Source organism: Diabrotica undecimpunctata, chromosome 2 (assembly GCF_040954645.1).
Source record: "Diabrotica undecimpunctata isolate CICGRU chromosome 2, icDiaUnde3, whole genome shotgun sequence".
Taxonomy (NCBI): domain Eukaryota; kingdom Metazoa; phylum Arthropoda; class Insecta; order Coleoptera; family Chrysomelidae; genus Diabrotica; species Diabrotica undecimpunctata.
Window position 1 is genome coordinate 36247347 of NC_092804.1, and position 12223 is coordinate 36259569.

Consider the following 12223-nt stretch of genomic DNA (forward strand, 5'->3'; position numbering starts at 1 on the left):
TTGTTCAGTATGACTTTGCGTTTTTCTAGAGCTTCTGTTGCTGCTTCTTCAATGTTGTTTTTAATTTTTTCCCAGCTCGCGTTTATATCTTCGATGTCGTCTATTTGTTTCAGTTGTATCTTCTATGCTAGCCTCCTTTGGCACATTTCTCTTGTAGAGTCGTTCCATAGTGATTCTACATTGAATTTTTTCTCGGTGATTTATTGCAAAAAATGTGTTGGTGTTATTTTCATTCTTATTTTTGCTAGTACTAGTTTGTGTTCACTCCCTGCGTCTGCTGAGTAGTATATCTAGAATCTGCTTTGGGTGGATTTTTCTATTAGTAACTACAAAATCAATCATAGATTTGAGCCCATGGAGTTTTCAAATGGAGAAGAATCCACCTGGAGAATCGCATGAGGATTTTCGTCTGCACAAATTTGTGAGTTGCATGAGTTTTCTATTGTAACTTTTTATGTGTAACGTTTTACCAAAACATTGGAGACATCAACCTTACCGTTCAAAAGTTATGACGAATAGAAAGTTCAGTCAAAACTCACAACTCGCCCTGTCCCTGTATATTAGTAGATAATGGGAGCAGGCACTTTTTAATGGTCATTTGATATTTCCCATAAGAGGTAGGAGTGTAATCAATTTTTCATGACTAACATGTACATATTTCTGTCTATATTTCTCTATTTTTGTTGTTCCTTCTGGTATTTCAAAAAAATTATATAAATATTTTGCATTTAGTAATTTTCTGGTTCTTGTATTTTTAGAATATTTCATACTTTTTCAACTCAAGGACAACTAAATATAATACTCTACCGCAATCATTTCGGAAATCCATTTGGATTTTCCAGTTCTTTTTAGAACAGATAAAAAATTTGGGACAAATAATGATTCTAGGAAAACAATACAAATATGCTTTTTAATTTATTATGGTACAAATGTGTAAGAACATGTAAAAATATATACTAACTTATAATCTAAAATAAATAAGTACAAACTAAAAACTAATGTAATATTATCATAAATTAAATGACGATGCAAATCTCTTTAAATAATATTTTTAAATAACTTTTTAAAATGTAGCAACTTTATTTACTGTCAAGTTACGTCAAGGTAAACAATAATTCTTATTTATAATTAGAAACGAAAAAATAAACTTTGTATACTAGTGATAAACAAATTAAATATAATCCCATACAAATCACCTTTAATTTTACTAATTCATATCGTGAAATACACAGATGGGAAGAAGGAAATTTCAGGAAAAATGTCATGCTTGATAAATAACCAGTTCTGAGTGAAGGTGAATAATTTTCAAGAATATTAAAGCTGGAGAAAATCTAAAAAGACTAAGAAAAGAAAAATGTGGCGTTACATTATAACAATAATAAAAATCTGATGTAGATGACAAATTACATAAAAACCTAAATGATCTCAGATCAGCTAAGTGGGCAATACAACCAAAAATTTGAACTTAAGTACGCTTAACCCTTAACCCGAAACATTGGTCTAACGGACCATAGCGAAAGGATAGTCTGCTAATGGCGGCAACAGTGTAAGCCGCATGCACTGTCCTTTTAAATACCTTCTTAATAGTGTAAAACAAGCATAGTTCTGTAGTATCGTAGCGATCGCTTAGTGTTAGTCGTAGTACCAGTAGTTTTCAAAACGTGTAGGTCTAGTAAGCCAGGTGTTTCGAAATGCAGTGTTTTTATGATATGTCTAGGAGGCCACTTGTTACGGATTGTGTACTAATAAACAATAAGGTATTTCATATTTTTTGTATAATAAACATAATTACTCTAAACATTTTTAATTTTGTAGTAATAATGGATAGAGCAGGACCTAGCGGAACTGGCCGTAATAAAAAAGTAATTCTATCTGACCGAGATTTTGAAAAGAATATACAAAGATTACTACTTGCCGATGATCAAGATTTATATTTATCAGAGCAAGGGAGTGACGAGGACATGAGAGATGTTATAGATGATTCGGATGAAGATCCCGACTATGTAATTCGGCAAACTGAACCCTCTAGCAGCGAAGAATCGAATTCAGATCACAAACTTTTGGAATCAGATGATCCGTCGAATGATTTACAATCCAGAACCGACTTTTTACAAGTAGAAGGGGATGTGAACATATTCAAAGGAAAAAATGGTTTTCAGTGGCAGGGAACAGAGCCTCCGAGAAATACAAAGACACGAACACATAACATTGTCAGATAATTACGAGGCCTAACAGCGGTAAGCAGGACTCTGGGAAATAACCCTTCTAAATCAGATATTTGGAAGTTGTTGATTACTGATGAAATATTGGAACAAATTGTAACATGGACAAACCAAAAAATTATTATAATGAGAGAAAAGTTATCTGATTCGACTAATACATCAAACTACAGAAGCACAAATATAGTTGAGTTAAAGGCTTTGCTTGGGCTTTTTATGCTATCTTCAATTATAAAATCTTCTTATGAAGATATGCTTCAACTGTTTTCCAAAGATGTTTTGGGTCGGCCAATATTCAGAATAACGATGTCTTTGAAAAGATTTGAACTACTTTTGTCGTGTCAGATTTGACAATAACATGTATCGCGAAGAGCGGAAGAAAACTGATAAAACAGCGGCTATTTCAAATATTTTTAATAATTTTGTGACTAATTGCCAGAGGCTATACACGTTGTCAGATTGTGTAACTGTGGATGAGATGCTACTTCCATTTAGAGGTCACTGTGGTTTTCGAATTTACATGCCCAGTAAACCTGCGAAATACGGCATAAAAGTAATGTGCATGACAGATGCTAAGAACTCGTATTTCTATAATGGATATATATACTCAGGAAAAGATTCGGATGGTGTTGGACTTTCAGAAGAAGAACTGAAGCTTTCCAAGCCTGCTCAATGTACCAATAGAGGGCTCTAACCGAAATATTACTGCTGACAACTATTTTTCTTCAATAGAGTTAGTCACAGAGTGGCAAAAACGCCACCTCACGTATGTGGGTACAGTAAAAAAAAATAAGCGAGAAGTTCCTTTGGAATTCCAGGCTAATAAAAGTAGGAAAATTAGTAGGAAAAAGTAGGAAAAAAAATAGAGCTGTTCTTTTATTATCCTCTATGCATCACAGCAAAGACAATGAATTAGAAAAACCAGAAATAATTTGATACTATAACAGTACAAAATCGGGAGTTGGTGTTTTAGACATGAAGTGTGCCAATTATAGTGCAAACCGCCGGACAAGGCGTTGGCCCCTAACCGTATTTTATACACTTATAAATATAAGTTCAGTCAACAGTTACATCCTTTACCTTTGTTACAAAGATAATAAATTACTTCCACGTTTTAAATTTGTAAAAGATTTGGCCTTTGAACTAATTCAGCCTCATCTAAGGTAAAGACTTGAAACAAATCTTCCCCGAGACCTTAGAAAGCAGATAGATTTTTTTGGGAATAAATCCCGAAGTGCCTGTTGAGAATATCGGCGACAATGTTTCAGACGAGAAGCTTCTTAAAAGAAAATTGTGTAGCATTTGTCCATCATCAAAAATGAGGAAGACAAATTATAAATGTGTGCGTTGCTCAAATGCTATTTGTTTGAAGTGTAGTAGAAAGGTTTGCGTTACTTGTCTTCAAAATAAGTAGGTAGCTGTAGTATATTTTTTGTTTTATCTAGAAATATATATGTTTGTTACTTAATTACGCCTAATATTGTTGTTTTCTATATTACACATTTTGTTTTATGTAAGTTTTATATATAAATAAGTTTTTTTTGCTCGTTTATACCTAATAAACCCTTTAATATTTTGCTTTTCTCTTCAAATGCTACATTTGTTTTTGATTTATTTCAATTTTTACCTATACTGGTCCAATAGACCATATATTTCGCATTAGCAATAAAAGTACTATGTTTCGGGTTAAGGGTTAAAAAGTTAACGATTTTTTATAGCTGGTAGATGGATAAAGACGATAGATAGGGAAGCCTGAAAGAAATTTGTTAACGAGGCTGAGACACACATGAGAATGTATCATAAAATGAATTTCAATTAGACAGAAAACTGTAAAACATTGGATCATTTAAACTTAAAATTTAGATATTTGACGTGGTAAAGAAGTCTGCAGAATACAACAAACCATTGGCACTAATATTTGTCGACTACGAGAAAGCATTCGATACCATAAGCCGTCAGAAAATGTTAAAAGCATTGAAATGCAAGAAATAAATAAATTCTGTATACAGCGAGGAGTACGGCAAGGGGACACAGTCTCTCCATAGCTATTCACGACGCTTTTAGAACATACTTGTAAGAAGGCACATCTGAACGAGCATGGTATCAACCCATAAATGAAGAGAAGCTCAGTCATTTGAGATTTGCAGATAATATCGTCCTTATAGCCGATCGTATGTATAATGCAATAATAATGTTTGAAAAATTATATCGCAAAAAAGGTAGTTAATAAGATTCGTGTTACTCAGATAGCTAAGGAGCGTTAGATGTTGGGTGTCTCTTTGAGCGACCGTATGCCAAACGAAGAAATACGTCGTAGAACAAAAACAACAGACGCTATCGAAAAAATCACGTATTGGGCAGTACACGTCACCAGATTATCAGACAATCGATGGACAAAACGTAACTGGATGTAAGCCGCTCAAGACAGAGATAGATAGGAAGAGCTGAGGGAGACCTATGTCCAGCAGTGAACGCATACAGGATAATGATGATAAAAGAACGCATTAACAGTTCCGTGAAATTTGTAACTATTTATCCGAACAAGAGGAAATGATTGTAAACTAACTTCTGATGACACGAAAGTATGTTTAGTTTCGGTTCATTTTGAAGATCATAATTTTATATTTTTATTTCTTTATTATTGGGACACATATCAAATGAAAAGAAAAAAAAAAAAAAGAAACATGCATCGGTTTCAATTTTGTATTTAGTATACAAACGTATATTCTCTCTTACAAATAGGGCATATCGTCGAATTATTTAAGCATTGTCGCAAGCATGTTGCATGAAACATATGGTGACAAGGTGTAATTCTTGCTCTTTCCATAGGACTAAGGCAAACAGCGCATACATCATCACAGTTCTTAATTTCGTCTTCAGTAGCATGTCTGAACTGACCTAAAACTGCTTGTTCGTGCTTTAGCTGTTTAAGACAGTTTATAACCATATCTTTAATTCTTAAAAATACTGTAAGATAAAATGCTAGGAGTGTAAATCGTAGTTGACCGTGGAAGCTTAAGAATATGCATATAATAGCGGCTAAACCAATAGTATAATATCTTAAAATTACAGGCGCATATAAGGGCTCTAATGCTTCTAGTGATTTAAGTTTCAACCACAATAGCAAGGGCAGGAATAGATCTACAAATACTTTTTCTGTACACATGTAGTACGTCCATGTTACAAACGTATACAGCGCAGTAGGTTGGTAGTGTTCTAATCCTTGTTCCAGTCCAAATACCAGCAACATAAAGGTAACAGTTATGACAAATGTCACAGCTTTCGTCCACTCCAAAACAATCTTCGTAGCTGACATTGCTACATGCTTGATATTGCTGTGTTGTGTCATCCTTACTGTTACTGACCAGTCTTCTTTTTCAATAAGTTCCTTGATATAACTCGTACAATACGCTATTACGTTGTAAAACATAAGGGAATAAAGACCGGTGATCTTTTTTTGTGGACAATGGGTACCACTGAAGTTACAAAGTAGAACTCTGTCACACATCATGAAGAAAATCAACTGAAACAAAATAAATTATTACTGTTTAAACATTAAATAGTAAATTATAAAAAAATATATTTAAAATGTATTTTTTCCTTATGTCTTATATTAAAACTAAATGTATTATCCCTTTATCCCTTAATTTTTGTTTATTTTATGTCCTACTTTTACTTTGTTCCATTTATGTCATGCTTTGTCTATTATAAAGATCATTCTCATCTACTAGTCACTTTCTATATCAGTATCCCATTGTCATTCTCCTGACCCAATTTATCGCTATTCTAGTCTAACGATTATATCCCTAACAGTTTGCGGATAATTTTATGACAATTGTTTTTGGTGTTGTATGGCTATCTACATTGATCAAGTAAAAATTTTATATTTATTAAACTTATAAACGTTTCGTTCAATTTCGGTGAACAATTTTCTTACTATTTTTTATCACGTCATCATCACATAGTCTCATAAGTTTACTGCTGAACATAGGTCCCTTCCTCGTGTTTTCAACCCCGTTTAGCCAGCGCTGCTCTTTTTATTTAGTTTTTATTAACCTTCTTAAATCATCAGCTCTATAGGTCGTTCTAGCTAGGTGTCCTGACCATCTCCATTTTAGTCTGGCTTTCCTTTAGATAGCGTCAGTCACCTGGGTTCTTCTCCTGATCTCTTCGTTTTTTATTTTTTCTAACAGAGTTATTCCTAAAATGGATTGCTCCATTCTTCTCTATGTGACTGTCAGTTTGGTAGTCGAGGCTTTTGTTAAGTTAAGTTTTCTGCTCCGTATATCAACACTGGAAGGACGCTTTGATAAAATTCCTTTTTTTCAGACATGTTGGTAGTTCACTTTTAAAAATTTCCCACAGTTTTCCTTGTGCTGTACACCCAAGACCGATTCTTCTCTTCGGTTCATGTGTCATTATCCCTGACAGTCATAATTTTATGTCCCAGATATTTATATTTATTTATGACTTCTATTTCTTGCCCACCAGTACTGATATTCTGGTTGGGTACCAAATTTGACATTTTTTTTTTCGAGATATTTTTATTTGAACCTACATTTACTGTAGCCACAAACGGTTTCTGTACCATCTCTTTTGCCATTCCTAAGTCTGCAGCTATTATGATTATATCATCGGGGAAACGTAAGTTGTATCGATATTCTCCATCTATTTTTATTTCCTTTGTCAGCCAATCCAAAAAGCATGTATCAGCACAGCATTAAAAAGTTTAGATGACATTGGACTCCTTGTCTAACCCACAGCTCAATTTCTATGCGAATACTATTAGTATTTAATTTGACAGAGGGTGGTGCCTACCTACAGGTATATATTGTTTAATAATTTTTGTATAGTCTAGCTTGCATTGTTTAAGCACCTGTAATATTTTGCTTAGCTCAACTACTGTGTCAAAAGCTCTGTGAAATCGACAAATATTAGCACTAAAGGTTTACTGTATTTCACTACTTGCTCTATTAGGGTTTTTATGCTTTATATATGGTCATTAGTTCCGTAACTTTTTTGGAATTTTTCCTAACTTAACGCGTTGGTAAGATCACCAGAACAAAAAAAAATGATTTGGGCAACCGCGCTTTGATATCCTTTGGAAATGTTATATATTAATCCTAAATCCTTGTTATTTAGATATTTTCACCTTATTCCTAATTATATTTGCTATTACTTGGTAATAAGTTTAAGAACTGAGTTCAGTAAGGTTATATTTCTGAAGTTATTGGGATTTTCGTTTTATTTTGTGTAAAAATTTACTTTCTATTAAAGTAGCAAGGACCGTATACTCATATTACCCTTGGTGTCTAGGACTTTCAACCACTAAATCTTCCCTGAGGTGGTAATAGAAGAGTTTCCATTTTGTAGTTTTTTTTTCGATGCTAATATCTGGCTGCAAAGTAGTTCAGAATCTTGATGTAGTACTATTTTTTGAAACTTTTTGGAAATTTTAATGCCTCTTCTGTTGGGCAGTGGATATTTATTGTATCTTTCCCCTAGAACAATTTGTGATATTGAACTTCAATATTAATATATGTACGTAAAACCCAATACTAGTCATATAAGGCATAATAAATTTGGACAATATCTACCAATACTTATTACACAAAATACCTTATTGAGCAAAAATATTCACCTGAATGGTTAGATTGCAAATATTGGACATCTTCATAAACACTTTCTCACATCGATCCAAGGGTTCATATATTTTATAAAGAACGTAGCATACTGGTTCGTAATATCTCATAAATAGATCTGAAAAAAAAAACAAATTTTTAATAAGAATATTTATTAAAAACATTTAAATGCACAACTAATTTATTTCAAATAATTTAAACAATTAAAAATTATTACAATGTCTACGTATTCTTAATAATAATATTGGGACCATTATCGTATCCTGTATATTGCTACAAATATCTGGCATATACAAAGCATTAAAAGTAGAAAATGTTATTACGTATACCAAATACGTAGTGGATTTCTGTAATTTAATAGTTGGCATAAGTTGTTCTTTTTACCGTAGAAAAACTAGCTCTATGTTCCGTTACACTTTTTTTAAACTCTTTTCTGTCTGACCTATGTATACTTCTTGGCATTTACCAGAGATCTTATATTCTACTCTTGAACTTTGTTTTATCATTCGTGTTTATCGTTATTATTGTATATTTATTTACCAAAAAAAAACTGTTGATTTTTTAAAGCTGTTTTAATACTTTTTTTCTCAAGTTAATCAAATTGAAGTTTGCAATTTTCTCAGCTGATTGGTTTATAAATTTGACGAACCGTGTTTTGTCTCGTGTAATAGGTTAGATAGATTTAATAGCTGGTTAGCATAATTTGTTAATAATTAAATTAAACTACCTGTGAATTTTAATTCATAACCATGGTTTATTGTTACTTGCTTAATGCGGCTTAATTCATTATTGTGAAGGGATTGGTTATGAATTGTAGTATCTCTATATGATAGTTAATGTAAGATAGCATCTTAATGTTTACTATTTTTTTAATATAAGAATGTTTTTAATTTAACGATCAGTAAGCACCAAATGAAAACAATATCGAAACTAAAAATATTAAAATTCATCGGGCGGACTCGTTGATTCAACTGTGGTTCTGTCTATCAATGAATGCTCTATCGCAGGTATTATCCCAATTTAAAAGCGGATTGTTATATTTTGTCTAATTTTCGTTTATTTTTCAAGAAAGAATTTTTGGCAGTGCTAATAAAATTCCCGTTATACCATCCACCTATCTTTTTAATTTGCCGTTATGGCTTTTGTTTGCCAATACTCATTTCTCCTATTTCTCCAACTATTTCCATCAAACAAAATGACTTTAATGATATTCGTTGATACCTAGAGACCTAGAGACAATGTGATTGATATTTTTTACATTGTTGCGTGTCCTTGTATTCTTAGAAAGGACATGGGACATATATGTCCCATTAGTGTTAAGCGGTATGATAAATAAATCCCATCAGTAAAGAAACAAACTTATATTTAAAATAAAAAAAGTACATTACACAAAAAAAAACATTACTTCTTATGAATGATGTGGTAAAAAACAATTTTTACATAGAGGCACATTGTACGCTGTACAAATAGTCGTAGTTCGAGTTTCTGATTTATATTGTGAACATCTAAAACACCTTGTCCTAGTATGTATTATACAGTGATGAGTGTCTTACCACCCGGCTTTTTAACGTAAGAGATAGAAAACACAGTTGCCCTGTAAAATAAAAAGAAATGAAACTCGTAAAAGTGAGAAATAATCGATAGAAACCTATAATTTACATTACATTACATTACCACTATCGATAGTCTCACACCTTTAGACGTTAGCTTCGAGCTAAATCACCTCGGTCATAATTATTATGTGTAACGTCGTATGTGTGACGTATTTCCATTTTTTAATTTCGCATAAAGTAAAAACTGATTGACCACAATAAAGCAAAAATGTGAATAAAATAATTTAATTAATAGTGATTATTTAATCTAAAGTGTTAAATTATTAACCAACAATAATTTCTACTATGATTTGAACAGCAGCAGAACAATAACCCAAACTGTCACTAAATAATTATTATAAAAGTCTGATGGATCAGAGTTCAAGGCACGATGTTCTCATCCAGGAGCTCAGGGTTCGAATCCAACATAGAGGTTTTACTTTTTTAAAAATTAAAATTTGAAATTATGCAGATATTATATCGTTTTGCTTTAAGTCACTAAACATTTATTTCAATCTTTATTAGAAGTGTTTATAGTAAAACATGAAAATCTTATTGAAAAAACAATGTCGTACTTTCGAAAATAAAGTAAAAATTCTTCAAACATAAAAGAACGTTCTAAATAAATGTACTTACAAAAAATGTTTAAATAGGTAGAAATTCTATAAAAATATTCTAAATAAACGTATTTTTTTCTAGTGAAATGTATTTACAAAAAATGTTCGAATAAGCCTCCATTAGCAGCAGAACAATAACCCAATCTATTATAAAAGTTTCGTCTAACATTAGTTAATGTTTCTGGACTAATACCTCTCATTGAATCAAAGACCGTTTCTCTTAATTCTTGGAGAGAATTAAGCCTATCGTCTTCAATTCCATATAGTTTGGACTTGATATATCCCCACATAAAAAAATCACAAGGTGCAAGATCAGGTGATCTTGCAGGCCAAAAAATATCTCCGTGACCACTAATCAATCGATTAGGAAAAGTCGCACTGAGATATTCACTGACGATGCGAGAATTATGTAAAGGACAACCATCGTGTTGAAACCATATGTAATCGAAAGTTATTGGTAAATTACGAAGGGCTGAGACAATTTGATTTTGCAGAAGTTCCAAGTATTTCCGCCCAGTCAACATACCGTCTATAAAAAATGGACCAATGACATGATTCCCTATTATGCCTCCCCAAACATTTACTTTTCGAGGACGCTGGGTACGAGCGACATAAATCTGACGAGGATTTCCTCGAGACCAATACCGAGCATTCATTGAATTATGACGGCAATGCAATGAAAACGTACATTCATCGGTGAACAAAACGTTCTCTAAAAAATGTTCATCTTGATGTGACATTTCCATTGCAGTTTGACAAAATTCTAAACGTCTATATTAATCCCCAGGGAATTGTTCGTTGGATTTATGAAGTTTATAGGGACGATATCCATGTCTTTTCAAAATTTTACCTACTCTAAATGTTGAAATTCCATATTGTTCTCCGAGACGAGATGTTGATTGGGTAAGATTTTGCTCAATACTTGCACAAATCAAAGTGTTCCTTAGTTCCAAATCTGGATTTACCTCCTTTCGTCTACGAACTCCTCTTGGAGCGAACACTGATCCATAAGTAAAAAAAAATACGTATAATAGACTGCACTGTTGATCGTGCTGGAGCCGGCCTATTTGGAAACATATTTACAAATTGTTGTCTGATAATCCATTCACATGCCAGACAACAATTTGCACTTTTTCCTCGACCGTTAAAACCATTTTTACGAATTGTTTTTTCAATAAAAAGTTTCTGTTTATCGTGCAAAAACACTTCTCGATATGTTATTATTTGATGGCTGAAGGCTTGATGATTTGGTTAGCTGTAAAGCAGGCAGCTGTTCGCGCGCATCCATTCCAATTGTTTTGAAAATCATTACCTGTACAGAGGAATTGATATTAACACTAAGAATTTAGTGATGGATTTAACATTAAACAGTCTTCACCGGATTATTTTGCATTCACAACTGAAGACTGTAAAACTGGAATTAAATTTGAATTATTTTGTATTTCTATTTTATAACATTGGAATAAGAATAAATTGGAAATAATGAGTTTTTCGAAAACTTGTTACCTAATATGTATCAAATTTTTTATTATTTTTTGATTGAATAAAAAGAAAAATTTTTTCCTTGGTGTGAATTGAACCCCAACCTTCTTGTCAATAGACCACGTCTCTAACTATTACACCAATTCCACATACAATAATTGTGTTCAGACTGACCATACCTACCTTTAGTTTGGTCAAATATTTTAGTTGAGTTATTTTTATTATTAACTAACTTAAAGATTTATAATTTAAAATCGCTACTAATTAATGGTTTTTACTATAATATTTCTTAATTTATTTAATCATTTATTCTAACATTAGAAATTATTAAAATAAAATATTTTCGAGGTCATCCGTATAATTATGACTAAAGTCAAATAGCCAGGTCTAAGAAATAGTTTATCGCGTACTATCTCACAACTTAATCTTCTATCCTTTCCGCTATTTTGCCGGGTGGTAAGACACTCATCACTGTATATGGTATATCCAAATGGTCTCCAACGTTGATCATCTGTTTCTGTCGTTTAGATATTCTTCCAGAACAGCCACTTATTCTTCTTTTTACATTAGATTTCGATCTTCCTAATTTAATTAGCTAGTCTGCTAGTGGCACCAGAAAATTTAAAAGTGTTGCTTATCAATAGGGTACATTACTAATCTATAAAGAATTA

The 12223-nt window shown here is 32.3% G+C and overlaps 1 protein-coding gene across 1 annotated transcript in view; it reads right to left on the minus strand.

Annotated features, from left to right (window-relative positions):
* Positions 1–909: 909 nt before the first annotated feature.
* Positions 910–12223, minus strand: part of LOC140434412 (uncharacterized) — a 55721-nt gene continuing 44407 nt past the window's right edge. Inside the window, exons 3-4 of the mRNA XM_072522656.1 lie at positions 7861–7979; positions 910–5742 (exon numbers count right to left, since the gene is read on the minus strand). Coding sequence (XP_072378757.1) covers positions 4927–5742; positions 7861–7979 — 935 coding nt within the window. The 3' untranslated portion in view covers positions 910–4926. The remainder of the gene's footprint in view (positions 5743–7860; positions 7980–12223) is intronic.